At 50.9% G+C, this 27,302-nt stretch overlaps 15 protein-coding genes across 15 annotated transcripts; 4 read left to right on the top strand and 11 right to left on the bottom strand.

Annotated features, from left to right (window-relative positions):
• Positions 1-113: 113 nt before the first annotated feature.
• TERG_05419 (glycine dehydrogenase) lies at positions 114-2,386 on the top strand (the record flags this gene model as incomplete). The annotated part of the gene is made up of 2 exons (XM_003233497.1): positions 114-2,265; positions 2,328-2,386. 2 exons carry the CDS (start codon positions 114-116, stop codon positions 2,384-2,386), a joined length of 2,211 nt encoding a protein of 736 aa, XP_003233545.1.
• Positions 2,387-3,968: 1,582 nt separating this feature from the next.
• TERG_05418 (uncharacterized protein) lies at positions 3,969-4,502 on the bottom strand (the record flags this gene model as incomplete). Its single annotated transcript, XM_003233496.2, has 1 exon — positions 3,969-4,502. One exon carries the CDS (start codon positions 4,500-4,502, stop codon positions 3,969-3,971), a length of 534 nt encoding a protein of 177 aa, XP_003233544.2.
• A 779-nt stretch (positions 4,503-5,281) lies between these two features.
• TERG_05417 (uncharacterized protein) lies at positions 5,282-6,998 on the top strand (the record flags this gene model as incomplete). Its single annotated transcript, XM_003233495.2, has 3 exons — positions 5,282-5,330; positions 5,415-6,345; positions 6,433-6,998. The coding sequence occupies 3 exons, from the start codon at positions 5,282-5,284 to the stop codon at positions 6,989-6,991; spliced, it is 1,539 nt and encodes a 512-aa protein (XP_003233543.1). The 3' UTR covers positions 6,992-6,998.
• A 13-nt stretch (positions 6,999-7,011) lies between these two features.
• TERG_05416 (uncharacterized protein) lies at positions 7,012-8,262 on the bottom strand. The gene is made up of 2 exons (XM_003233494.2): positions 7,637-8,262; positions 7,012-7,585 (listed from the first exon to the last, which is right to left on the bottom strand). The coding sequence occupies exons 1-2, from the start codon at positions 8,039-8,041 to the stop codon at positions 7,229-7,231; spliced, it is 762 nt and encodes a 253-aa protein (XP_003233542.1). The 5' UTR covers positions 8,042-8,262; the 3' UTR covers positions 7,012-7,228.
• Positions 8,263-8,279: 17 nt separating this feature from the next.
• TERG_05415 (uncharacterized protein) lies at positions 8,280-9,301 on the bottom strand. The gene has a single exon (XM_047748430.1). It carries the CDS (start codon positions 9,070-9,072, stop codon positions 8,728-8,730), a length of 345 nt encoding a protein of 114 aa, XP_047604412.1. The 5' UTR covers positions 9,073-9,301; the 3' UTR covers positions 8,280-8,727.
• A 2,007-nt stretch (positions 9,302-11,308) lies between these two features.
• Positions 11,309-12,735, bottom strand: TERG_12282 (uncharacterized protein; the record flags this gene model as incomplete). Its single annotated transcript, XM_003233492.2, has 2 exons — positions 11,309-12,427; positions 12,481-12,735. The coding sequence occupies 2 exons, from the start codon at positions 12,733-12,735 to the stop codon at positions 11,309-11,311; spliced, it is 1,374 nt and encodes a 457-aa protein (XP_003233540.2).
• Positions 12,736-12,780: 45 nt separating this feature from the next.
• Positions 12,781-14,010, bottom strand: TERG_12281 (uncharacterized protein; the record flags this gene model as incomplete). The annotated part of the gene is made up of 1 exon (XM_047751260.1): positions 12,781-14,010. One exon carries the CDS (start codon positions 14,008-14,010, stop codon positions 12,781-12,783), a length of 1,230 nt encoding a protein of 409 aa, XP_047606591.1.
• A 1,816-nt stretch (positions 14,011-15,826) lies between these two features.
• Positions 15,827-16,339, bottom strand: TERG_12280 (uncharacterized protein; the record flags this gene model as incomplete). Its single annotated transcript, XM_003233491.2, has 1 exon — positions 15,827-16,339. The coding sequence occupies one exon, from the start codon at positions 16,337-16,339 to the stop codon at positions 15,827-15,829; it is 513 nt and encodes a 170-aa protein (XP_003233539.2).
• A 33-nt stretch (positions 16,340-16,372) lies between these two features.
• On the bottom strand, positions 16,373-16,732 carry TERG_12279 (uncharacterized protein; the record flags this gene model as incomplete). Its single annotated transcript, XM_047751259.1, has 1 exon — positions 16,373-16,732. One exon carries the CDS (start codon positions 16,730-16,732, stop codon positions 16,373-16,375), a length of 360 nt encoding a protein of 119 aa, XP_047606590.1.
• A 526-nt stretch (positions 16,733-17,258) lies between these two features.
• Positions 17,259-18,024, top strand: TERG_05411 (uncharacterized protein; the record flags this gene model as incomplete). Its single annotated transcript, XM_003233490.1, has 2 exons — positions 17,259-17,574; positions 17,651-18,024. 2 exons carry the CDS (start codon positions 17,259-17,261, stop codon positions 18,022-18,024), a joined length of 690 nt encoding a protein of 229 aa, XP_003233538.1.
• A 687-nt stretch (positions 18,025-18,711) lies between these two features.
• On the bottom strand, positions 18,712-19,092 carry TERG_12278 (uncharacterized protein; the record flags this gene model as incomplete). The annotated part of the gene is made up of 1 exon (XM_047751258.1): positions 18,712-19,092. One exon carries the CDS (start codon positions 19,090-19,092, stop codon positions 18,712-18,714), a length of 381 nt encoding a protein of 126 aa, XP_047606589.1.
• A 258-nt stretch (positions 19,093-19,350) lies between these two features.
• TERG_12277 (uncharacterized protein) lies at positions 19,351-20,121 on the bottom strand (the record flags this gene model as incomplete). Its single annotated transcript, XM_003233489.2, has 2 exons — positions 19,351-19,940; positions 20,004-20,121. The coding sequence occupies 2 exons, from the start codon at positions 20,119-20,121 to the stop codon at positions 19,351-19,353; spliced, it is 708 nt and encodes a 235-aa protein (XP_003233537.2).
• An 847-nt stretch (positions 20,122-20,968) lies between these two features.
• TERG_05409 (uncharacterized protein) lies at positions 20,969-21,778 on the bottom strand (the record flags this gene model as incomplete). Its single annotated transcript, XM_003233488.2, has 1 exon — positions 20,969-21,778. One exon carries the CDS (start codon positions 21,776-21,778, stop codon positions 20,969-20,971), a length of 810 nt encoding a protein of 269 aa, XP_003233536.2.
• A 949-nt stretch (positions 21,779-22,727) lies between these two features.
• TERG_05408 (uncharacterized protein) lies at positions 22,728-23,501 on the bottom strand (the record flags this gene model as incomplete). Its single annotated transcript, XM_003233487.1, has 1 exon — positions 22,728-23,501. The coding sequence occupies one exon, from the start codon at positions 23,499-23,501 to the stop codon at positions 22,728-22,730; it is 774 nt and encodes a 257-aa protein (XP_003233535.1).
• Positions 23,502-24,486: 985 nt separating this feature from the next.
• On the top strand, positions 24,487-26,440 carry TERG_05407 (uncharacterized protein; the record flags this gene model as incomplete). The annotated part of the gene is made up of 6 exons (XM_047748429.1): positions 24,487-24,663; positions 24,719-25,014; positions 25,071-25,362; positions 25,432-25,460; positions 25,545-25,603; positions 25,702-26,440. Exons 1-6 carry the CDS (start codon positions 24,570-24,572, stop codon positions 26,438-26,440), a joined length of 1,509 nt encoding a protein of 502 aa, XP_047604411.1. The 5' UTR covers positions 24,487-24,569.
• Between the last annotated feature and the right edge of the window lie 862 nt (positions 26,441-27,302).

Raw genomic sequence — 27,302 nt, 5'->3', positions numbered from 1 at the left:
CTCGTCAAGGACCAGGGTGACAAGCTATCGGCGTTCTTGCTCAATACCCCGATACCGAGGGTGGTATCTACGACTTCCAAGCTCTCGGAAACCAGATTCACGAGCAGGGTGCTATGTTCAGTGTTGCAACCGACTTGCTTGCTTTGACTGTCCTTAAGGCTCCCGGAGAGTTTGGTGCCGATATTGCCTTCGGTAACTCCCAGCGCTTCGGTGTCCCCATGGGCTTTGGCGGCCCCCAGGCTGCCTTCTTTGCTTGCACCGAGAAACACAAGCGAAAGATTCCTGGCCGTATAGTCGGTGTCTCCAAGGACAGACTTGGAAACCGTGCCTTGCGTCTTGCCCTGCAGACCCGTGAACAGCATATTCGTCGCGAGAAGGCTACCAGCAACATCTGCACTGCTCAGGCACTTCTCGCAAACATGTCGGCCTTCTACGCAGTGTACCACGGCCCCAAGGGCCTCAAGGCCATCGCCGAGCGTACCATGTCTCTCACTGCTCTGCTGAAGGCCAAGCTGATTGCTCTTGGCTTCAACGTCCCCACCAGGGGTAACGCTGGAGGCGAAGGTGTCGCTTTTGATACCCTTGTCATTGAAACTAGCTCTCAGGCTGAAGCCGACTCCCTCATGGAGGCTGCTCTCGCCTCTTCTCTCTACCTCAGACGTGTCGGTTCGTCCAAGGTTGGCGTCTCCCTTGACGAGACCATGGGATTGAATGATGTCGAGAAGCTGCTTTCGGTATTTGTCAAGTTCTCCCCATACAAGGGCGCTGAAGCCATCGACCTATCCAAGGATGTTCAGCCAGTTGAGATCCCAGACTCTGTCAAGCGAACCTCTTCTTATCTCACCCACCCTGTCTTCAACAGCCACCACTCCGAAACCGAGATGCTTAGATACATCCAGCACCTCGGATCCAAGGATCTCTCCCTCGCTCACTCCATGATCTCTCTTGGCTCTTGCACGATGAAACTCAACGCTACCACCGAGATGTTGCCCATCACCTGGCCAGAGTTCTCCTCCGTTCATCCTTTCACTCCAGCACCCGCCGTCAAGGGCTACATCGACATGATCGAGGATCTCGAGAAGCAATTGGCCAACATCACCGGTATGGCTGAAGTTACCATCCAGCCCAATTCTGGTGCCCAGGGTGAATTCGCTGGACTGAAGGCCATCAAGAAATACCACGACAGCAACGGCGATCCTGGAAAGCGTAACATCTGCTTGATCCCTGTTTCTGCCCACGGAACTAACCCGGCCAGTGCTGCCATGGCCGGTATGCGTGTCGTCCCCGTCAAGTGCGACACTGCAACCGGTAACCTCGACGTTGCTGACCTCCGTGCCAAGTGCGAGAAGCACAAGGACGAACTCGGTGCCATCATGATCACGTACCCAAGCACATACGGTGTGTTCGAGCCAAGCATCAAAGAGGTCTGCCAGGTTGTCCACCAGTATGGTGGCCAAGTGTACATGGACGGCGCCAACATGAACGCCCAGATTGGCCTTTGCTCTCCTGGCGAAATCGGCGCCGATGTCTGCCATCTCAACCTCCACAAGACCTTCTGTATCCCCCACGGTGGCGGTGGTCCTGGTGTTGGCCCCATTGGTGTTGCAGAGCATCTCCGCCCCTTCCTCCCTTCGCACCCTCTCAATGACCACTTGCTCGCCAAACGCCCCGCATCCGTGGATTCTCCACCCATCAGCGCCGCACCTTTCGGCAGTGCAAGCATCCTCCCCATCACATTCGCATATATCAACATGATGGGAGCCAGGGGTCTCACCCACGCAACTAAGATCACTCTGCTTAATGCCAACTACATTCTCTCCAGACTAAAGCCTCATTTCCCCATCCTGTATACTAATGCCAATGGTCGATGCGCTCACGAGTTCATCCTCGACGTCCGCCAGTTCAAGGCCTCCGCGGGAATTGAAGCCATTGACATTGCCAAGCGATTGCAAGACTACGGCTTCCACTCGCCAACCATGTCGTTCCCTGTCGCTAACACTCTTATGATTGAACCCACTGAGTCTGAGAGCAAGGCTGAGCTGGACCGGTTCTGCGATGCCCTTATCTCCATCCGTGGAGAGATCGCTGCCATCGAGCGAGGTGAACAGCCAAAGGAGAAGAACATTCTCAAACTTGCTCCCCACACCCAGCGAGATCTGCTCACTGCCGAGTGGGACCGCCCATACACTAGAGAGGCCGCTGCATATCCTCTCCCTTGGCTGCTAGAGAAGAAATTCTGGCCTACTGTTGCTAGGGTAGACGATGGTAAGTTTTCACCCTTATGATAAATCGACGAATTGGTGATTTAATACTGACTCCTATCACAGCGTTTGGTGACCAGAACCTCTTCTGCACCTGCGGACCTGTGGAAGACGCCACCAACTAGATACCCCGGCGTCCTCGGTCATCATAAATGCTTTTTTTACGACTTGACAATCTTGCATTTGTCTTGCCATTTTTCTCCTTTCTTTTTCCTTTTTCAATCCCGAAAAGTTGAATCTGTTTGCAAGAATATACTTGGAGCCATTCGAGCTTCGGTTTATAATTCACCATTTATCACACAGCTACGCATGTATTCATGTCCTAAATGTCTCAACACAATACCCCCCGGCTTTCTGTATTATTGCCTACTTTCGTTTCTCACTTTAGACCTCCCTTCGATGAATAGAGTCCTGAGAATTTGTTTTCACCTCCAATATCACGTCTAGCTTTCGATTGAATACGAACCTTGATGGAAAATTTGCATCGAACTTCTCATTCAGGCAGGTTGCTAGCACAAGCACCTGCCCACTAGACACTCCCCGTCAGGCTTCTTTCTCCCCAAGAACATCACATCCCACAGGCTTTTAAGCGCGTTTGGCGCTCGGCAAAAACAAAGTAAGGTTAAATAAGCACGCGGCTCTGACCCGCTTTTTACCTAAATAAGTGGGTCCAACCTTCTAGTCGCTTTTTCGTCTTGCTCTTGAATAATGAAAGAAGAGGCAGTTGAATAAAATACATTCAAATAGCAGAGCCTGCCTCAGCTTTGCGCCGAAGTAGCTTATTCCTACGTGACGGCTTACATACTCCCGCGATGGTTTTATGTATCATCTATGGCTGTGCTTCAAATAGTAATGATTCCACGCAGACATTTAGTTCTGTCTTTATTTTCATCACTTCCATCGTTGACTAGTCAGTCGTACGTTCAGATGGACACGAGTCATCTATAACTACTAAAAATCGTCTACTGCTAGTTAGTACTCCTGCTTCCACTACTATGGCTATAATAAGCGATGTATCAAAAGAGTTTCATATATTTATCGCTCCGGCAACGGTTGCATTTCATCCCGAGCTATTAAATGTCGTGCTGTTAAACTGCGTTTCAGCTAAAAGTGCGAGGATATGGGGCTTTATGACGAGTATGATAACGAAATAACCACAAGCAAGGTGAAACTGGTCCTGGGATAAGAAAATACCAAGGACTTCAAGTCAAACAACAAAATGATACAATACATTCCGTAGACATCTATGGGCCGAAACTCATCTTTAGCCCTCCTCTGCAGAGCAGTATACTAAATTCGAGCAATCCCGCAAACTGTTTCTTTGTTCATAATGTCTCAGCAGGCGATGTTATTCAACAAGAGAAAGGCGTCCGAGGATGGATCTATTTATGGCGTCTGTCGCGAGCTGCATCATTACGGCTGATGTACCCCACACAGTCCAAAGGCCAGACTCGCCGGCGACATGTCAATCAGGTAGTAATTTAGGATGCAGGAGTCTCTTCTGGCATGTTCCATCAGCTCAAAAGTTGGAAATATATTGAATAGCAGAAGAGCACGTTATCATTAAAACAGTCATTTTAAAGACATGCACCGCAAACCCGTAGAACTCCGTAGCTTCGGTTAGAACTCAAAGGAAGACAAACAAATAACCCTGGGTAAAGCCGTTGTGAATCAATGCGAGGGGGAAATTTCCAGGTGCCTTTTTGTCTATGTGTACGTTCGTGAGGGCTGTGATGTGGCTATTGATTGACTTGATGTTTGGTTTAGATCCGTTTGCTGGCCAGGCTGATGATTCGACGCAGTTGACTGTATGTAGCCTGGTGGAGGCGACTGTGGCCGCGGAGGAGGTGAAGACGAGGAAGCAAGCGGCTGGTCTAGCTTTGGTGCACCCTGCTCTCGCGGGTAGTACGGGGGAGCTGGAGTATCGAAATGGCGGTCCCTGTCATGTTGCTGGCCTAGATGGGCCGGTGGAATATTCTGTACAGGATAAGCTGGAGCAGCGGCCACGCCGTCAAAATGCTGTGGCATGTTCTGGCTCTGGAGTCGGAAGTTCTGGTGTAGCAGCTGGCCGGGTGCGGCGGCCCTGCTGCGCCGTTGGGCCCGGTAGAAGAGCAGGAAGATCGAGAGCAGCAGCAGAGTGCAACCGCACGCAACAAGCACTAGGTTGACGCTGTTATCGCGCAAGTCTCTCTTGTGGTGTTTGTGCAACGAAGGCCGGAGATGGGCATGCAGGACAGACATCGTTGAGCTTCTGGTATCGAGTTCCAGTAACTAGCGAGCAGGTAGATATGACAGGGCAAAAGGAAGCCTCTCTTTGAAAGCGACAGAGGGGCGGAAAGCGCCTCGCTGGCCTTTATAAGGCTTGATCCGTCGCCCGTGGCAGTGTAAGCATCCCCCCCGGGCCGTATAAAAGTCGCAGTTATGCTGCATGCGTCATGGGGGCCGCAGCATCGTAGGCTCAGGAGCCAGCCTTTGGCGCCTAGCATGGTCTCGTAACAAAGATGTCACATCCTGCCGGCTCCGTGTAAGCAGCGTGCGCCCGTCTACGCTGTCGCCCGATCGAACCCAGCTGTCTCGTGCTCTTTATTGGCCTGGAGACGGATGCTCGGGGGGTTGTTAGGGGATGGCGCAGTGATTCAGCATGGCCGCATGGGGCTCCTGTTTGCCAGGAGCTGCATCGCATCAAGCAATCCCGAGCTTCGTCCAACCCAGGAGAGCGAGATCTAGACATCCATCGGCCTGGTAAGTATCGCTGGATGTGGCCGATCTCTGCTGGTCTTCCCGTCGTCGATTAGTTAACCGCGGGTGGCGTTGCGGGCGAAGATTTAGCGACCGCCGATGGCTTGTCGTTAGTTAAAATGCCGAGCATATATAAGAGTCACCGGCAGGGCGTCCGTCTTCTGGCTGGCTGGGAGATAGAGCAACTCGGTGGACAGCAAGCCGGGCATCAGACTGGACTGCCCGCCTGTTTATCTGTTTGGACCGCTGCCGGCGCCCCTGCATACACCTAGGAAGAAGACATGGACCAGGACCAGTTCCGCTCCGCCGCGCATTCGGCAGTGGATGAGAGTACGCCCTACCCCCCCCCCCCCCCCCCACTACCCCTCGAACAGCTATACAGGTCTCTAGAACGAGTGCTAAGGTCTTCTGCAGTCATCCAATACTTCGCCGGCCTGTCGTCGCAGCAGGTCCTGCCCGACGTCGAGCCCGGCTATCTCAAGGGCCGCCTGCCCGCCGCCGCGCCGCTGGAGGGAGAGCCATGGAGCCAGATACAGGCGGACCTGGAGACGCTGGTCAAGCCGGGCGTGACGCACTGGCAGTCGCCCAACTTCATGGCCTTCTTCCCGGCGACGGTGACCTACCCGAGCATCCTGGGGGAGATGTACTCGGCCGCCTTCAACGCCCCGGCCTTCAACTGGCTGTGCTCGCCCGTCGTCACCGAGCTCGAGATCGCCGTCATGGACTGGATCGCAAAGGCCCTGGGCCTGCCGGACTGCTTCCTCAGCACCTCCCCGACCCTCGGCGGCGGCGTGATCCAGGGCAGCGCCAGCGAGGCCGTCATCACCGTCATGGTGGCTGCCCGGGAGCGGTATGCGAGAGACATGGCGAGGGCCGAAGGGCTGGACGAGGGCTCCGAGCAGTGGGAGGACCGGCTGATCGAGATCAAGTCACGACTGGTCTCGCTGGGCAGCGACCAGGCGCACAGCTGCACGGCCAAGGGGGCCCGGATCGTGAGCACTCGTCATAGGACTGTCCCGACCCGGCTGAAGGACGACTTCGCCATGACCGGGGATGCGCTGCGGGAGGTGCTGGAAAAGTGCGAACAGGACGGGCTGACGCCGTATTACCTGACCACCACGCTGGACACGACCAGCACCTGTGCAACGGACAGGTTCGCTGAGATCAAGGCCGTCTTGAACGAGCGCGAGTCGTGGAAGAAGATCTGGGTGCATGTCGATGCTGCCTACGCCGGCGCAGCGCTCGTCTGTGATGAGTACCAGTACATCACCGCGGACTGGAGTGAGGGCGTCGACAGCTTCAACTTCAACATGCACAAATGGCTGCTTGTCAACTTTGATGCAAGGTCTGTTATATTCTACTTTATTGAGATGACCCTATCTATTCCCCTAATACATTAAAATATTGTATATATACTAACAAATGGTGATAGCTGCCTGTTCATACGCAACCGGTTGGATCTGACCTCTGCCCTGGACATCACTCCTCACTACCTTCGAAACCCGCATTCTGATGCCGGTGCAGTTACGGACTACAGAAACTGGCAGCTCCCCCTGGGACGACGCTTCCGGTCCCTGAAGATCTGGTTTGTGCTGCGGTCGTACGGCATCAAGGCCATGCAGGCGCATATCCGCAAAGGCATAGACCTCGGCATGACCTTCGCCGGCCTCGTCCGTAACCAAAGCGACTTGTTCGAGCTGGTGACCCCCCCGGCCTTTGGGCTGACGGTCTTCCATGTCACCGAGGCTGCTGCTCGGCAGGTAGCTGGTGGTGACAGCAATTCGGTCACCCGCGAGGTGTACGAGCGTGTCAATGCCGGCAAGGAGGTTTTCCTTACCTCTTCTGTTGTTGAGGGATTGTATGTCATTCGAGTGGTGAGTGCTAACGAATTGGCGGGAGAGAAGTATGTGAGAAATGCATTTGATATACTTGTCCGGGTGACCAGGGAGGTCCTTGATAGCCCGTCAAGTGCCGAGAAGGTAAAGAATTGAAAGAAAGGAGAAGAAAAGAAAAAAGAAAAGAAAAGAAAAGAAAATAAGAAAGAAAACCTCTAGATGGTAGAGCTACTGATAGACCTCCGCTCATGGGCCGTTTGGCTACATAGCTTGACTGTACGTTTGACCCTTTTTAGAAATGAAAAAATCTATACTTTGATTAGGAACTAAATGCTGTCTATTATCCGTCATCTCACGTTCACGCTCTCATGCATATATCTATGGTCATATCCTTCACTGGCCCCAGATGGCAGTGATCATGCCGTTGATGATATCAAAGGTCTCCTGGGGGCGGCTCAGGTAAGGGCTGTGGCTGGCCTCGATGTCCTTGATGTTCCAGTCAAGGCCGCTCTTGTCCAGCATCATGGTCTGGATGGCAGCAGGGACACAGCGGTCCTGGGTGGCGCGGATGTATCCTCGTCGGCCACCGTTGTAGAACTCCTCCTGCCAGGCTGGAGCGGAGCTGGAGCTCTTCAGGACAGACATGGCCTGCTGCTTAAGCTGGCCAGCAGCCTTTGCAGCAACGTCGCCCGGGACATCGTGGAAGAGGACATCAGTTGGGTTGTCGAGCGTAAGCTGGCCAGTGGCCTCCTATCCATCATGTTAGCAAGTCTACGTATATTAATGTCAGTGAGAACATACATCGACGTTGACAAAGTCGTCGAACTTGCCGCCCAGGGCATCAAAGAGAGACATGCTCTCCTTGGCCAGGAAGCCGGCGATGAAGATGAGGCCGACGACGCCGCCGCTGGAGCCACGGTCTTTCTTGCTGAGGCCGGCCGCGGCTACGCTTCCAACACAGCCGCCAAAGGAGTGCATGACGAGGACGACATTCTTGCCGTCGTCGAGCAGAGGGAGCAGCAGCTTCTCGCGGAGATAGGCGGCGTTGGAGGCGACGGTCTCGTCCTTGGGAGCGGCAGAGTCAACGCCGGGCAGCTGGAGACAGGCGGTTGGGTAGCCGGCCTTTTCGAAGATAGCGAGGAACTCCTCGTAGTGTGCTGGGGTGTGCCAGGCACCGGGGACCAAGGCGATAGTTGGCTTAGACATGTTGTATATAGGTGGATGGAAGGGGGGTTGTTTTTATAGTGTTGCTGTATTGTTTTGGATGATGATGATGCTGATGCTGATGATGATGGACAGAAGACCTTCGATCGAGGGGTATAGACAGGCCTCTTTATATCTCCAGATTCACCCAGGCGAGGCTGGCTGATACAGGCCTTTTGCGGGTTTCCGGACCAGCAATGCATGTAGCTGATGATGTTTCCTTCGGGAAAAGGGCCATCTTCAGCCTGGGAAGTACCAGCCAGCGCGGGGGATAAGTGGTATATTCTGACTGCTGTTCGCCAGTTCTCTCTCGGTAATATCGATGCTGTTCCAGGATATCGCCGTCTTCTCTGGATGAAACCAAGCTGGTGGCCAGTTGCTGGTCAAAGTATATAAAAATCTCCGTGTTGGCCGGGATAAATAAGGAGGTAACCAGTTCAGGGACTGCGAGCTGAGGTTGCTGAAGATTAAATAAATTGAATTGTCGACATGCTATCTATCCCTTCGGGTCTATCTGCATATGAGATCTAATAGTTATTGTTTTTATCTCTGTTCCGATCTTCTTTTTCAATGGTTGATGGCTCTTTTCAATTGGGCGTAAATACCCCGGGGACCCTAGGGATAGCTTGATGGCGTGCAGTGATGATGATGCACTTCGATGCACTACATTCGACTCTCTTGGACGAGGTCTATGCCTCAGCCCTGGCGAAGAACGAATAGGGGACGACGGACATGGGCGGCCTGCGGATGACCGGGAAGATCCACGGCGGCATGCACCACATTGCCCAGCATATCAACCACAGAAAGCCGACCAGCTTCATCCATAGCGCCGGCTCCTTCTTCTCTAAACTCCGTGCCTCATGGCGGGAGAACGAGCCCGTCGTGATCCAGCGGTAGATGCCACAGACGGCGTCCTCAATGAGGATCCCCAGCGCCTGCACAGTGAAAAACGTCACTATCGCGGACTCCCGCAGCGGGACACCCTGCATGGTGTCGATGGGCAGATGCAGCAATCCCGAGACCAGGAAAGCCATCTGGATCCTGACGTATCGAATGAGCAGCAGCAGGATCTTGGACTCGGGCGCAACGCTGTCTGCCAGGGGGAGGCGTAGGATGGAGTGCGTTATGAAATAGCTGTAGTCGACGAGAAGCACCCGCAACTGTCGGTGCCATACCACGCTGTCAGGCAATTAGCAAGACTTGAATGATATATAATAGTTATATAGAGAGAGTACATGGGGCTACTCACCCCCATAGGTTCCTGATGGAATAGAGCCTGGTCAGGGGCCCGAAGAAAGGGGGCCAGTCCTGCGCCCGGCTGAATCCCAGGCCGACAGCCAGCAGCGACACCAGGTCCGAGATGGTGAGCAGGTATAGATAGCCAGACGCAGCGTATCCGACGATCGAGCCCAGCGTCTCTCCGAAATCCTCGCCCGAGAAGTCTCCAGCGACGATGCGCGAGAGGATCTGCTCCTTGCCGGGGCCGAACTTGACGTCTGCGCCCTCGAGGGACTGGCTGCTGATGAAGTCCAGCGCCAGATAGCCCAGCACCAGCCGAGCAGCCCTGAAGACGAGAAACTGCCGCCTCGACGTCCTCCTCGCCGTCTCGCGGGAGACTTCTGTATACCCTTCGCGCCCTCGGTCCGGAGAGGAGACTTCGCAGAGCCACGACACTGCCCGGCCGACCCTAGCAGTCCACGGCAGCCTGTCCGCCGTTTTCTCGCCGTCCTTTTCATCGCCGGCCGAAGAGGAAGAGCCCGAGTCTCCAGGATAGGCCGCCTTGGAGATGCAGAGGAGGTCGAACATCTCCAGGGCCAGGCGCGGGCCGTAGCCGACGCCTAGGACGAAGTTGAACGGCATGACGGGGGTTGCGTAGACGGCCATCCGCGAGACGAAGAGCGTAGGGAGGACCAGCACGGGGAGAAGCCATGCTCGCAGCGGCGAGGTCGGGGGCACATGGACGAGGACGAGGAGCAGGAGGAGATACGCTGTTGCGGTGGCCAGGAGGCAGGTCGTGAAGGCGTAGCTGTAGCTGTAGCTGTAGCTGTAGCCGGCGGCCATCCTTAGCATCTACACACAGCTACACTCTGTCAGCTCTTCACTCTTCAGCTCTTCAGCTCTTGCGAGAGCCTGAGAGAGGCGTCCATCTTTGATTATATACGTCCAATATATTAATTGCTTTGGCCGCGATCCTCCGAGAAATGCAATATCAACTACGGGAAAAAGCCACCATATCCACCTCCATACATAGTCACCTATCTAGCTGCATGAAGTAAAGCATTCCTGGGGCTTTATTCTCCTTTTCCTCCCGTGTTACCTTCTGTCGCTTGCATTTTATATCTTGTTTACTCCGTAGCCTCTCCTTTATTCTTATACAAAACACTCAATCCTAACCCCCTAGCCCCTGAGACCTACCCTAAGCGCAACTTGACAGTATGACTTGAAGCTATAGTGGAAGAAGAGAGAACAGAGAATGAATTGCAAGGGAATATTTACTTTGTACAGTTGAGCAGGTGGATATGGCGGTATTTCTGCATACCAAGCGCTCAAAAGGGGCCTTCAGGGAAGATGCCTTGATAGCAGTCAATGGCCGTACGGAGTAGCGTGTCACTCACCAAGTATATACGCCTTGATCCTCCAATATTATCATCTTGCATATACGGCGAGGCCGATATAGTGGCCCGACTCCACGAGCCCATGCGTAATGCGGTTGTTAACCATATATATAGGCAGGTGTATGTAGCTACTCTCAATCATACACAATACATCGGCAAGAAGATAGCGATGAATGGCTGCTGTATCTCAAAGATAATCCCACACGACAAGTAAATGTCAAGAAGGAAAATTTGCATCAAGGCCGACTAGTTTTTGATTAATACGATGGATTTTAACTAGGATGAGCCTGCATGGCCAGCTCGCTTGTTAGTTGACTTGGCTGGTTAAACGACTGAACGGGAGGATCACCATTCCTTCAGCAAGCTTGGAGGTCGCGAGAGAAAAGGAGCTTGATGAAGGAAACAAGCTAGTTATCTATTCAAGCGCTTCATGCCCCGATCCTCCATGACTCCTGTCAACAAGCTCAACTGACAAGCCTTTCCTAGCTGCCATCAGGGGGTTACCCGCTGGCGCTAGCAGCCATCGACTATTACGAAACCAAATTATTTGATTATTCGTCACTCCAAAGGGAGCCATGAATATATCCATCATTAACATTAAATATCTATCTACAGCGCGAGGTAGCGAGAGCACTCTACTTGCTACGCCACCTGCTCAGGATGATCGCACGATAGACCACTCTGCGACTGTTGCACCGGTTCCATTGCCGGCTCTGATTTCCACAGGACCCAGGGCTTGGTTACCCCTGATCAGAAGAGTCGCAAACTTCGTAGCTGGCACAGTCGACGGCAGCGTCACGTTGGTCGTGTTCCCTTTGTAAGACATGATCATGTTGAGATCGATTTTGATCGGGTCATACGGATCGGACAGTGGAACCTTGGCTGATTCCCACACGGTCACGGAACCGGCGGGTGTGGTGGGCGAAGAGCTACTGGCGTCACCATCCTCAGCATCCATTACCGGATGCAGTGGTTCGTCGTGTAGTACAACTTTCGCGCTGACAGGTGGTGCCTGGGCCCAGTCAAACGCGAAGCCGGAAATGGTTGCAGAGGAAGCATAGTCCGGTAACGTGACTGTTAGCGACGAGGTAGAGCTGGAACGTCGAGGCTGCCACTTTGTCGACGCTGCTCCGTCGACGGCCGAGATGGGGAATTGTCCGGGAGCGAACTCGTTGGGGGAGAACACCGGCTGGCACTGGACAAGGTTGCCTGCAAGTGTGTTGATAGAGCCAATTTGGCGGTTGGGGATAACCAGCTGTCCGCTTGGAGGCAGCGAGTACACCGTAATGTTGTTTGCTGATCCGACATGTACGGTAATAGGGGAATTAGCGTACTTTGGATCAGCACTGGCGAGCGGTCGTCGGTTAGTGGCTCGCTGGATCGTGGTCTGCGTGTAGTTGGCGCTGGCTTCAAGCGGCCAGCCATGCCAGTAAAAGGTTCTATACCGTATATGAGGGATTTGAGGAGGCAGGTTGGGGTTCAAGTGCAGTATCCCGTCAGGTATCAGGCGTAGACCCAGGTAGCCAAACACCGCAACCTGGTTGGCTCCGCCATTGCCTGTAAGGAATGGGTACGCTGGGTGTGTTCCTCCGTTGATAGACCAGTCATCCACCAGTTGCTCCGAGAACTGGAAGAAGGGGGCTCGAACATACGGGCTGAACGAATATTGCCCATAGGTATACGCTGAACAGCCCGATGGAGATACCTCGTTGGCAACGATGGAGAAGATGGCATATGTCATTGCTGGTCCGTTTGGTGATTGCTTTGCCGCATACTATATCTTTTGTTAGTCAACAGTTAAACTAAGTGTAAGAAAATATCCCATACATAGTCTAGGTCACGCAGGGCATTATCATGTGTATAGTCCTCGGTATAGCGCAGTGGGAAGGTATTTAGGACAATGTCTGCCTGCTTCACCTGCGTGCTTCCATTCATAGTCGTATATTCCAACGTGATTTGAGAACCTGGATCTCTGGATACTTGCACATTTTTTGCTATCTCATTCCAGGTCTGGTTCACTCCGAGGCCAGACATTTCCCGGAACTGGTTGGCGTATTTCAGCGTAGTTGCAATCAGAGGCATTGTATAGCCACCCCCGTCAACCAAATTGGCATATTCGTCCTGTTCCTAGTTAGTGGGCTGATAGCAAGACAGAATATATAGATAAAATACCGGGTCTGTCATGTTGGTTACTGTCCATTTCGTTCCATTCTTCTCTACCAGCTGGGAGAAGAAGGTAGCAATAGAGTTGTACACTGGAAAGAGCTTCGACTTAAAGTGTTCGGTATCGCCAGTGGTTACCAAGTTGTTGACAATTTGCATTCCAATGTCACCATTCAGATGATACTGGTAGTCAAAACACGGGCCAGTAGCAGTGCAATTGGCAAATCTGCCGCTCGTCCAGGGATATACTGCAGCGTCTGGAGAGAAATAGGTATCGTTCTTGGAGGAGAGATACTGTGTTTGAGCATTTCTCAAAGCCTGGCTGTACTTGTCGACTCTATAGTTGGAGAATATCTGTGATGCTTCGGGAAAAGCTACCACAAGACCAGGCTGCATCCATATATCTGCATCCCAGAACACCAACCCGCCATAGGAATCGGAAGTCAGCCCGCCGACAGCGATACTACCGCGATTAAGGGGTGCGTTCTTTACGGCGGCCAGAGCATTGTTGCTGACAGTTGATTGCAACAGGTAGTATGGATTCACCACGGACACAATAGAAGCCTCGATGATATGGTGGTCGAGTGGCAGCCATTTTTTCCGGGGTATCGTGTAGTCCTCCGTAGAATCACTAGGGAAGACAGTAGCCCATTCAGCGATGTGAGATTTTAGGCTCTCTTCGTAGCCTGTCCGTAGCGCCCTTGCCGACGCTTCTTTGGCAGCCTGTCGGGGATTTTTGAAGCCGTCCGTAGATGCAGCGCCCACGAACTTGTCTATCTTTGTAGTCTGGCCTGCGCGCAGTTTCACATTCACACTTTGGGCGATCGTAGATCCGTTCATATGAATATATGGCTTATCATCCACTAGTGAAGACGAAGACAAATCTACGCCTTCAGTACCTGATACTTCAGCATAGATAAACGCAGTGACATTGCTGATGCCCTCGGGGTTAACAGAGGTGTAGATGGCACCTCCATCTTGACCTGAGCCCTTGAAATCGGTTCGAACCGCAGAGTACCCGTCGATAACGTTGACCACGCTCACATTCCCATCTCCGGATGGAGTTATCTCCATGCGCACGAGGGCTTGGTTGACATGGAGTTTATGAGCAACCAGCTGGTAGAAGATATCGTATGTTCCATTGTGCTTCTCTGGACTCCAGGTATACTGCCAGGTGAGAATTCCTCCTTTCATGTCAAGCGTGGAGGAGAAGTTGGAGATGGTTGAATTCTTAACAGTGGCGTCGAGAAAGTTGCCATCACCAAGGTCCAAGATCAAACCAGACCAGTGCGGAACACCACTGATGAGATCGCCTCCATACTTGTCCAGCCACGGGAAGTTCGTTGCATTGATACTACACTGGAAGCTGTAGAAATCAGAGATGGTAGCAAACGTCTGTCTGCGCGAAAACACCGGCCATCCGTTGATCACATCTCCAGATACGGGGATGTCGAGCTCAAAGAACGGCCCGACAGCAGCAACGTTGATGCCCAGGTATCCATTTGCAACAGATCCTCGGGACTGATAGTGGCCCTGGTCAAGCTTTGTGGTCGTCAACCTCCAGTTTGCAACATCCCAGGTGACACCTTTGAACCTAGTGGCATAACCGGGCTGCTCATTACCGGAGCTTCCGTTTCTCGCTGCCGAATTCCGGGCAAATACACCAGAATTCCTCTCAGCGTCGGTCTCAGCTGTAGCTGCGGTTATTATTGACAGCAACCACAGTATGCATGCAACAAGATTCTACGGCTCATCGGTTAATTCTCATTCGTGAAGAGGTAAATACATATCGATCGAAGTCTGTGCAACTCACGATACTTGGTTGTTTCATGATTATAACTAGCTAAACATCCGCCAGCTTGCTCGTCGAGGTGTCGTCAAGAGACCGAACCAAGGAGAGGCGGGAGGCTTAGTTATATTCACGGCCACACGACAGCTCGCAGCAGGGAAGCCCTGGCAGTGGCACGCAAGGTGCCGACGCAGCAATGTTACCTTAGCCGTCCATTATTATTCTGGTTTGATGGTTGAAATACGGCACAGGAACTGGCATGTCATTGGCACCGAGCCCGTATTTGAGTTGCTTTTTCTTTTCTTTTCTTGCTTCTCCACGGCATGATAATATGTCGATGACCCAATCCCGCCATGCACGAGAGAGTTGCCTGCAACCAACCTAGCCCCGGTCGTTAAGTTGGCCAAACCCGAGAGCTAGTTAGCTAGCCGAACCAGACTGCTCTGTATAGGACTTGGTTATAGATATTATTTTGTTCAAATTGCGAGGAAGTTCCAGAGTTGTTGTTGGAAGCCAAAGACGGGAAAGATGACGTCACGTGGCGGCCCGAGCCTGCCCAGAAGTTTATGTAATGGAACCTTATTATAGAGATCACGTGCGGATGATGTCATCAGCTGCGTCGTCGACTTCTGTCTTTTTCAACATCCAACAACGACTTCTCTTTGCAACGACATCACACTGGCTTCCTAGGCATACGTGATGATAGACAGGGCGGAGGACACACGTATGCTGCTCAGACTGCTGAGTCGAGAGGCGAGATGATGGCTACAAAACCCTTCCTCCATCACAAATACAGCTTTAAGGATTGAATGAGACGAATGAGACCTAAACCGACAAAAACACATATTTCTGCAATTACAGGCATATATAGCCATATATAGCTGCAATCGGCCTCGACACTACAGACCAAGAGAACTGCCTCCTGACTCCACTATTGTCTCCCTTTCCATTGATTGTACTGATCCTGATAACTTCCTAGGGAGCTTGCTAGCTGGACCAGACAAGCTTGGAATGACGATCCCAAAGTTGAGCACAGACCTAGGAGTCCTGGGGGCGTTTGAGCTGACGAGCTTAAGTTGAGGGATGCTTGTTGGCCCTCGAACTCTCTGGCAGGGATTGTACCGGTCAGCAGTTATACGAGGTTTCCAGCCCTTTAGTTAACTCGCTATTTGATGGTAAATTGAACCAGAATTGTTGCCCAGAATGTTTAGATATTATGGCTTAGGAGGCGCTATCGATGCAACTACTGATACGGCTGTAGCTCTCCTCACACATCTTCCGCTTCTCCTTCAGACTCTCATCGAGTACAACCTGCCGGACACGTCGTGCCAGGGCTGCGATTGACTCAAATTTCCCATGCCAGCAGTCGTAAATGATTGCATCGATCGGGTCACTTTCGACATTTAGCTCCGGGAATTTACATCCTATAAGCCTATTGACCCTTTCCGCACCGTCTATATCCGCATACAACTCAGTCCCTCGACTCATGAACCAAAACACAGAGCCCAGCGCAAACTGCTCGGTATCCGGCCCAGCTATCCCATAATCCTCCTTTCGGTGACGAACATATGGCTCAAATCCCACTTCTACGGTCTCTCCAACCTTGAGTGAATGGTCATAGTCGATAAATCGAACCTGGTCTTCGTCATCAAAGAGGATGTTTCGTGGGTTGATATCTCCGTGTGCATATCCTACTGATTCCAGACAGGCTGCGGCATCACAGAGCTTCTGCATCCATCGCAGCACAGGGTAGAGTTTGTCGGCTTTTCATAGGCGGTCGTATAGGGTGCCATTTGGGAATAGCTCCAGAAATATCACGTCTGGCCCGGTGAAGAGGGAGTGGGCTATGTGCTGGCATGGCTCTGAAGGAAGCAGCTTAAAAACAGACTGTTCGTGATGCAAGTGTTCCCCACCTGGTGTATACGAGATTTTAACGCCGATGTTGTCTGCAACTGATATAAGGACGGAGTGTCCTCCCACTCCGTAGATGATAGAGCCGGCAAACTGAGTCAGGACCCGTTGGATCAAGGGGTTGAGGTTTTCAGGGGTTACTGGAGACGAGGAGTGGCGAGTGAGTTGGCCAACAACCTCGCAGAAGTACTCGTATGTGAGATTGAGCCTTGGCATGCTAGCTATCTGGCTGGAGAGAAGATGTGGACAAGCCACCAGGATTCTCGACAAAGATGGTTGTGGAGGAAGTTCTTGTGTTTATATTGGGAGCCGGATATAGCGAGTCAGGGGCAATTGAAGGTTACGACGTAATGTGCATCTGATTGGTCAGATTCAGTGATTTATGCATAATCTTTCTGAGTCATCAGAGTTATGCACCAAAACCGACTCATTTTAATAACTCCATAACACACGCAAAGACGCTTCTTCATCGACGTTCGGAGAGAAGAAAAACACATTGGATCAACTTTCAGTATACAGTTGCTATCAGCCTGCATTCTTAAGCCACTTAGATGTGTCACATCTCATGGTGAATGCAAGGTAGTCTGGCTAGGGAACTCCCGCGGTTTTGCATGCGCCCTGGTTAGCAGGGGCAGCGACAGGCGACAGAAGGAATGACAAACTACAACAGTTGCCTGAATATCGGACATGTTTAGGTGTCCTTCGACAGATATCATCAGTCCACCAACACATAAACATCAGGATGAATTATAGAAAACATTTCATTCCCCTAGAGTCTGATCCAAGCATATTCACGGATCTGATGCACAAACTCGGGGTCTCAACGTCTTATGCGTTCCTCGATGTTTGGTCACTAGAAGACACAATAGATATCCCACGGCCTGTCCTTGCGCTTCTTCTTATACTACCGTCCTGTCCAGAATACGAGAAGTCCCTAGTAACGCACAAGGATTGCGATGCTAGCAATAAGGAGGTCATATGGATGAAGCAAACTATTAACAACGCGTGTGGCCTCTATGGGATTCTTCATGCTGTTTGCAATACACCCGGGATAATTGGTGAGTGATACCTTTTTAGGGGTTATTTCCCATATTGCCAGTATATATAGCTGTTTTACTCACTACTTTTGCATAGACGACGGCTCTGTTCTTCATAGGCTGATTCAACCCGCGTCTTCCGACCGCAATGCCTTTCTAGAAGACTCAAAAGAGGTAGAAGAGCTTTATCAAGAGGCAGCACTCGTTGGTCGCTCCGAAGCTCCACCCGCTGAGAGCGAAGTGGACCATCACTATCTATGTTTTGTCAAATCTTCTGGCCATCTGTATGAACTCGACGGAGATCAGGAAGGGCCCATTGACAGAGGAAGCCTGCTAGAGGAGGACCCCCTTTTGGAGGCAGGGATACAGGCTATGAGAAATTACGTCAATAGCAAAACCGATGGAGCCTTTGCACTACTGGCATTGGTTAAGCGTCGATCGCTATGCTTCTGGCTCATTGTATGTGTTTAATCAAAAGAGAGAGCTAAAGAAGAGCCCAAGGAGAGAGTAAAACTATTGGGTTTTTATCTAATAAATACACTCTTTCCGAAGTCAAAGTTCTTAGTATATATTAGCCCCTGACTTACCACATGTATGCAGTAATGTGCTATCAAATAAACGATAACTGATTTAATGAGTCATTCGCAGTTTCACCGTCTAGTTGCTTCCCGAGCCACGGACCTTGCTTAGGAAGCGGACCACGACTTTACACAGAGAAACTCCTTTAGCTTTTACAAAAGCTATTTCACCTTCCACGCTGCAGTCGATTTTGTTAGATAGGCTTCCCTTGTTGTAAGCAAACCGAATAGCCGAGCCGGATACGGAGAGACACTAGAGATAAGAGGAAGGGAAGGAGGAAGGGGTTTTTACAGCCTGGCGGACGCGGGGGCAAGCATGGGAAACGTTTCCCAAAGTAAAGAGAAATTAAGTAAGGAGCGAAGGAAGGGTGAAAGAAGAGGGCAATGAAGGAGCTTTGTTGGGGAAGAAATCCATAGCACTGGCGTACTGGGAAAGGGTGCTGAACCCGTGTGATACCGCTGTATGCATCACTCCGGGCGTTGGATTGAACATTGCCTCGCAGTGCATTACAGCCGACAAGAAGGCGTCTTTCAAGCAGCAAGCAAGGGACTTTGTGCGGCTTTCCCAGGCTGTCATACGTTATCCTGGACTTAGAGCCAACGATCCACTAAGGAATTCAAGACAAGGGGGGCGGCATTTTGTTCCAGAATCCTGACACCGGCGATCTTGGGCTGCTGTACTATGACCTGGCTCATTCGGACATTTGTGGATTGTGAAAATGGCGGGACAAATTGGGCGGGGGAAGTGAAACGATTTGTATGACACGGGTACTGAAAGCATAGACGACTTGCTCGTGCTGTAGAGCTGGCCATGTTTCTCGCCCCTAAACATTCTTCTTTTTGAACCTTGACGGAGGGGATATTCATGGGTATTTGGATGGTTCAACGATGGCGATTGGTGGCCATTGTATTCGGATTCATTACTGTATAAACTCGGCAGTATCAGAAGGTCAGTCCTCATTCTCTGCAGCTCGACCAGTTGCTCTTGATCTTCCACGTGGTGGTTGGCCCGTAAGCGCACGCTCGCCAACGAAGCAATCCCCGGTCCAGCGAGTTTTACAAACAGGGCAGACTTCAGCCTGCTGCAACCTGAAGAAGTTGCGAATGCAGTTCTGATGCAGACGACCCGAACATCGGCGAGTTGAACATCGTTGGCCCTAAAAAGAAAAAAAAAATAATCTTGAGTCACATAGAAAAAAAAAAGAAAGAAAGAGGGATATCATACCACTGTTATAATTTCTTTGCAGGCAAAACACGTCTTAATCCTGTTGTTTCGGTGAGTATCCCCATTCTCATCTTCCTCTTCATTATAAGTCTCAACCAGCCATCCTCGAAGCTCCATTAATGCTCTGGGTGAGAGACTGTAGTACCCCCGACTCATCTCCAGCCAGCCTTCCGCTACCAAACGGCTCAGCATGCCTTCGGCCTCTCTCATGCTCAATGGCTGCGCGGTGCCGCTCTGGGGAACTCCCTCCGATTGTCTCCGGTTCAAATTGGCTCCCGTACGGGCAAGTCTAACGGCCTCAATGGACGAGACGACCATGGCTTCGCAGCGAGAGGTGTTGTTGGACTCAAACATGGCATCGAGCAGACGCTTGACATAGGCGATCTCATCTGCGCTGTAGGTCGTGGCAAGCTGCATCATCGGGTCGCTGGTGGTGTTTATGAGGGCGTACACGCGCGATTGCTGTGTCTGGTGAGCAGTGCTGCGTATCTCAAGGTCAAAGGCCGATATGGCTGTGTTGATGGCTGCTATATAGGTATTCAGGTCCGTTTGGGTGATGTCTCCCGGCGAGATCTCCCTCCCTTCTACAACCCCTCGCTGTCAGCACTTGTTGACGGATGGATAGATGATAAGCAGTATGAACTTACCGCTCACAGTAAATATAGCAGCAAGAACTGGTTTGGCCTCCTCCAGCGTCATCGTCGACCGCGACATGAAGGCCTGCAGAAACGCGCGGTGGCTGTGATTGTACCCGTCGTCCGCCATCGTAGTTCCGCCAGGCAATTTCCCCCCTATTCCCTCCTTCTTTTGCTTCGGTTTTATGTCTTCGTCTTCTGCTTTTCAACAGCCTCGAAAGGAATCAACTTGTTTGTTTTTGTCTGCTGCTCGTAGATCCTCGTCGCGCATAATGCTAAATCTGCGTGTAGTTTAAGTAGTTAGAGGATTAAGGTTAAGAAGAACAGAGTTAAATCCAGGCACCGTTCGAGCCTCATCCCGTCAGTCCCGACAACACAGAGTAGTTGGCAGCCTCAGCCTTGAAATTCCCTGTGATATACAGGAAGCTGGTTAATTAAGGGAGCTCATTAACCCCTCAAAGCTCCTCTGCCAGACATCCAGCGTCCAACGACACGTCGCCTGTGCTCTGACTTGTTACCCCTGAGCCCAATCGCCCACGTCTACATGAGTTTTAACTAGGCTGAACATTGAACACGAGCTGGGACCAAACATCTGGCATCCTGATAGACGGTAGAAGTAGATTTCACAGTGATACCCTTTGGATGCCGGTCTATCTTTGTGGTCAACTCCCAAACCACAGCATTTCACCCGCTGTAGTCGTTCTCCTTTCCACGCCAAAATCACCAGGTGCCAGCGTCCCAAGGCCAGGGCATGTTTGTGCTCTGTTATAGCTCGTGGAGTATATGAGAGAAGCGAGACGGATTCTATACCGACAAAGAAACCAGATGCTATGGGCGACTTTGAAGAAGATTGAACGTTTTCTCATGGACTTTGAGCGCTCGAAAACACCCCTTTTAGGCGGGTGACCAAGGCCGCAATACTATCAATACATCTCATGAACAACATTGAAGACGAAGAATGCATCAACTACGTGATATTAGAGCTTGCTGCGAGCCAGGTCTGCGGCTAAGCCAAGTCTGCTCACGTCGGCACTGGGCTCCATGCCGGAAATCATCTCTGCCATCACCTTACCCGTCCCCAGACTGAGCGAGATACCCCAAGGACCATGCCCGGTGGCCATGAACAGCCCACCAGAAACCCGGCCTGCAGTCCCTGTGATGGAATCCTGCAGACGGGTAACGATCGGCAGCCCGGATTCTATATACGGGCGGAAGCAGAGAGCCTCTCGAACCACCTCTAGATCGTCGATGTTTTCTCCCTCCAGGCCGTCTTGGGGACGACCCATCAGTATACGAGCTGCCTCTCTCACACGGGCTAATTTGTCCTTTGTCATGAGAGAATGAGCATCAGTGGCTACCTCCGGCAGCGGGATGTCCAGTCCGTTCAGACCTGCAAGGTATATCTCCGCGTTGGTTCTAGAGAATACCTCTGGGCTGAACCCACACGACTGCGGATGGGTGGTGAATACTGCATGACTCTTCCCTCCATAGACCTCTTGCTCCTGGCTCAAGGTATGGCGAGGAGAGCGGAACACAAGAGAGTACCCGGAGAGCGACAAGACGGGAATATGCGCCTTGGAAAGCGGGAAGAGTGAGCTGAACGCCCGAGGAGTCCACGGCCCAGCAGCAAAGACAATATTAGTGCATGGGAGGCTGCGTCTTGTGTGAGCCTTGGTATCTTCTATGACCACCTCAGATATCACTCCCGATTCTGAATCTTTGGTCGTGGATACAGCTCTGGCTGGGTTGTGGACCTGTACGCCTCGCTCAATGCATCTGGCGAGCATAAATTTGCACAGCCGTAAGGGGTCTCTGCAGCATGTTTCTCGGTTAGATGCTGTGAAAGAACAAGTTATAAAGACAGCTCGGGACCGATTGGCTTGACTAACACTTGTGCGACAGAGTTCTTGCTGCTAATCCTCTCTACCGTACCGCCTTTCTGTCTTGTCAGCCATGCGGGCGAAGGATACTCTTCGTTTGCCGTCGATCCGCCATCCCCCTTGTCCTTCGATGCAGCTTCCGCCCGGCTAGCCCCCCGACGAAGCCAGTCATCGCCCCTCGCCGTTTTCTTCCCATCCAAACCCTCAACCTGAAGACTCAATGCGATGCTCGGCATGTATCCCCATCTTGCTGTTCCATCGTGCTCGGCGGCGAGCCGCTGGTGCAAATCAAACGACAACGCACCCAGCTGTTCTAGTTCTGGAGCATACCAGTCCCGAGCAATGAATCCTGCTGCATAGCCCGATGCACACGAGAACAGCTCTCCAGATGAGTCAACAATGTGAATTTCTGCTGGATGTTTCTTCTGTACCTCTGGGTCAGAAAGGAAGTACGCTATGGAAACGCCAATAATTCCGCCGCCGATTATAACGGTCGACATGTTGCTGTCCCTGGAGCCGGTTGGTGCTGGTGGTCACTCTAAAACGGCCTCCCAACACTTGTTATATATAGCTTTATCAATGTCCACGTCCCGCTTCTACAATATTCTATTACCCCACAGCCTCATGACTCACTTCGCCGAGTCGGAGAAAAGAGTGGAGTAGTCAAGGAAAAAGCTGGAGTATCTGACTATGAAAACCTGGGTGAATATGCTGGATGTTCTGCTCTAGACGCCTACAAGCTAGCTAGTTTACCTAGGTTATGCGTGGGCCCATTTTAGCTCGTTCCTTGGAGCATTCGTCCGAGAGGCCTACCTGCGGCCAGACCCAACCTTCACTGAACTAGTTGAAAAGAAGTTCAAGACATCGGCTCGCCGTCCTTGATATAATGCGCAAACGGATCGTTCCTCCAGTCCACATTGCGCACATACTCCATCCCTTCGCTCACTTGGCTGCTCACCACTGTTCCGTACACTGCATCGAGGAAAGCAAACATCAAGTCGATACCCGCTGACACCCCCGATGAGGTCCAGATGTTGCCGTCAGCCACCCATCTTGCTTCGGGTACCCATTTCACCTTCGGGCCGTGCTTCGTGACCCGCTTGTATGCCTGCTTGTTGGTAGTTGCATGTCGTCCATCCAATATACCCGCCTGTGCCAGAAGCTGAGACCCTGTGCAGACAGTCAAGACATACTGCAGATTTGGATAGATTTTCTTGATAAACTCAATTGCTGGCCCAATGTTAGGGCTGTCGGTTCCATAACCGCCGGGGATAAGGAGCACGTCAATTGGCGGGGCGTTCTTGAACGTGTGCGTGGGCATGATGGATTCCCCAAACGTAGATCCGAACTTGTTGATCTGTGATGACCGGACTTGGGTTGAAACTGGGTCCATTGTTTCGGCGATGATGGACAGATTCAGCTTTCGAGCCAGAGAGAAGAGGTTAAGGGCATCAAGGGGACCAAAGACATCCAGCGACTGGAACTCAGGGAAGAGCAACAGTCCAAAGTTCGATGGAAGACCATCATCGGCAGTTGGCTGGGGCGGAGATTGAGAGGTATGGTTAGATAGAGCTTTGACAGCCGTGGCGGATGCTGCCAGGGTCCAGGTGACAGACTTTATGAAGCGCATTTCCAAGGGTCTGTGGTGAATCTCGTGGGCTGATGGTTCAAAACTATTATGCACCTTATTCCTCCAGCGAAGGAAAGGAGATTCCCTTTATATCTCGTTACCGCAAATGAGCACAACGGGCTGTCAGAGGTCCGTTCAATGGAGGGTATCCCAGCAGCCCCTGTTCCACTTCTCACCGCGTCCTACTCCGGTCCACCTGTAAAGGCTAAAGCTGCACAATCCCTTTAGGCTCAGCACTTCAATTGGGCCTGTCCACGCTGAGAATTCGTCGACATAGGCCCGCATCCGTCTTTGTTTCGCGACTTGTCCAACCCCCTTCGCTATCTTCATCAGAAACTCATGGTGGTTCCTGCTCTAGAAGCCCCCTTTACCACCAGGTCCATGCTAGCTAGTGACAAGACTTGTGCCCAATTCCTCGTCAGCTGTATCAGTAGATCATCTCGGAGGGCGGATCGAAACATATCCGTTCTCTTCTTTCCGCATATTTTCCACATCAACGCCCTCCAAGGGTTGACATCCTTAGATATCGCCCTGTCAATACTGGGCCAGGGCGTCTGCCTAAGGCGCGCCTTTGGGACTGAGCTGAGCTAGCAAATATCTCCAAGGTGCGAAATAGCCTCCTGTGAATTTAACTGCAACGAGCCTACGCTGAAGGGGCGATGCCTTTCCGTTTGGTAGTTTGTAAATAGTGAAGAGCATTGCGTCCAGCCTCTGCACCAATCCTGCACAGTAGTCGATGCCAATTAACTTAGTAGGTAAACAATAACAGCAAGGAATGCTTTGGCATACTTCAGTAGTTGAAGACTTTTAACCAACCGGCCGAACCATCTGAATAGTTATTCGATGCAGGTATGTAAACAATATATCTTGCGTAGTCATATCTACCTTATCGTTTGATTGTCAACTAACTAGTTACTTGGAAACCCCAGAAAAATTTTCGACCCCCCAACTAATATTCCAAATTGTCTAGCTATAACTAGCCATCAACATTCTTAAGTATTCAAGCCTTAATGCCTCTTTAATTGTCCAGCTCCATGTAAGATTTACCGGTTACACGTCACCTCAGCGATGTCGCGAGTCTCCAGCTTCTCGGCCTTGCAAAGAGTCTCCGGCTTCTCTCGAGCATTCTTGTCCATCCGCCAAAGAGGTCATCCCTCTAATGGTATGATTGCACCTCTTTATCACTTATATATATTCGAAGCTAACTTCCGTTTCAGACTGGAACTCATGTGAGAGTCTCTTTTCATTCACGCGTGGCCGTTTTGTTGTAGACGAAGCAGATCAAGTTGCACGGCGCTATGTCAAATTCAACATGAATGAACTTGCTCGGATTGCAGCTCAATCGATAGGCGCCAAATTTTGTATTGATATACAAAAATGCCCTGATGGCATGTACAACAAGTGTTATGTCCTAACCATGGACGACGGAAAGGAGGTCATTGCCAAAGTGCCTAACCCTAACGCCGGCCGCCCTCATTTCACTACAGCAAGTGAAGTGGCAACGATGGATTTTGTGAGCTCCTATCTGATTACTGACCTTGCTGTAGATATGACAACTAACCCTGACAGGCCCGTAATGTGCTTGGAACACCGGCTCCAAAGGTGTATACCTGGGATTCTTGCGCAACAAATCCTGTAGGTGTGGAATATATCATCATGGAGAAAATACCTGGTATCCAGCTCAGGCAAGTTTGGAGCCACATGAAACTCGTTGAAAAGATGAATCTTTGCCTTGATCTTGCTCGTTATCAATCTGCATGGCTTTCTGTGACATTCTCACGGTTTGGTGGACTTTATTATACCCAGGACGCGCAGGATCTTAACCCAGGGCAAAAAACTCATCTTTACATTGATGAGAAAGGTAAAAAAGTGCAAAATAGTCGTTTTACAATTGGACCTGTTACGAGCCGAGAATAATGGACTGTGGAAGGGCTGGCTTGGAGTGCGATCGTGGACCATGTAAGCATCTATACATTTACTAAACAGCACACATGTGCTATAGCGCTATAGGGAGGTCTGTTCACGACTATTACAAAGCAATAGGGCATCGGGAAAAGTTGGCTATTTCAACTTTGGGCACTTTGCCAAAACAGACGGTTATGGTATGTGGCCCTAGCCTCTACCAGCCTGATAGAAGCAAAAAGCTATCCACTGTGGAATGATATTTGCAAATTGTCGATGCCCTCATCCCCACTGAAAGTGGGAGTATCACGACACCCTGTCTTTGGCATGACGACCTCCACGATGAGAATATATTTGTTGATCCAAGCAACCCGTCCAAAGTTGCCGGGATTATAGATTGGCAATCTGTCAACATTCTCCCACTCCTTGATCACAATCCTGATGCTTCTTTCATTGATTATGATGGCCCAGAGCCAGAAAATCTGGACCGACCTGAACTTGACAATATCGATGATCTGTCAGAATCAGAAAAAGTAGAGGCGGTACGGAAATTCCACCAGAAGGCTCTATTCATTGCCTCACGAAAGATTATGTTGAAAAAGGTTCCTAAGACGTATGATGCGATTGAGTATCAACGAACAGAGAGTTATGATCTACTTGTTCTAGCACGCCGCTTGCTCGAGTTTGGTGAAGCTCATTTCCATGCACTCGTAGTAGAATTGCGTGAGGCATGGGCGGGACTTCCGGCAAACAATACCAACATGAACCATACCAAAGCTTTTCCCATTACACCTACTAAGGATCAAATAGCTGAGATCCGAATTGATTGTCAGAATGCGATTCGTGGAATGCAGATTATGAATGATTTCAAAGTCCGACTTGGTCCACTCTGGCCGGACAAGGATGCAGTAGGCCATGAGCAGTACAACGCGACAAAGGATGCCCTCCGAGTACTGAGAGAAGAAATAATACAGGAATTTGGAAAGTCTGAAGCAGATAAGATTGGAATAAAACATCAATGGCCTTTTGATGGTTAGTAGGCTCCTCCTTAGCTACCTTCTCCCTCGGCTTCTCTTTAGGCCCATTTCACTAGAAGCCTCTCTTAAAATTCCTCTTATCTCTACCACAATAATGCTATAAGATAGTAGGGAGGCTATAAAAGAGAGGGCCATAGAGGACTAGTGAGCTAAGGAAGCGCCTACAGGGAAGAGCTGGCGCATGCAGGCCTAGGGCAGAAGCAGAGCATGGGCCAAGGGGGTTAGAGAGAGTAGCTTAGTAGTTAAGTACAGCCTTTCTTATCATCCAATAATGTCTCTAAATCCACTTAGCAATAAGATAATATGACTAGGATGCTACCTCTGTGTGTTGAAATTCAAAATTCATACTATATAACAACCTTGATAGATCTAACGAGTACTTTCCAATCAAAATTGTCCATGATATAATGACTATCTCTGCAGCCAATCAAGGGCCTCTCCTTTCTGGTCCAGCGGTTTGACACGATATTAGTTATAGTCGTGGTACCTAAGCGTTGTACCGCATTTCATCAGAGAGAACTCGGTCATAGTAACGGAACCACCCCTTATCAACGGGACAAGGGGAAGGAGTTCCTCCTGGAGTTAAGAATCGATGGCCAAGAAGCTGGTATAGATTGTTCGACGGGAGTGGCTGTTGCTGCGGGAAATGGGACCCGATATCGGGATAAATATAGTTGTAGCGCACTAGCTGCGCGATAGCTTGGGTACTAGGGATCGAATATATATTAGATATAGCACTGTCAATTATAAGTACGGGTTGAGACAATAAGCCTTACACGAAGTCACGGCACCCGTAGTATTTTTCATCCACAGTGCAGAAATAGAAATGATGGAGGTGGTTGTCGGTGATGGCTCTGATTAT

The sequence above is a fragment of the Trichophyton rubrum genome (assembly GCF_000151425.1).
Source record: "Trichophyton rubrum CBS 118892 genomic scaffold supercont2.6, whole genome shotgun sequence".
Taxonomy (NCBI): Eukaryota; Fungi; Ascomycota; class Eurotiomycetes; order Onygenales; family Arthrodermataceae; genus Trichophyton; species Trichophyton rubrum.
This window is presented reverse-complemented; position numbering and strand designations above follow the sequence as displayed.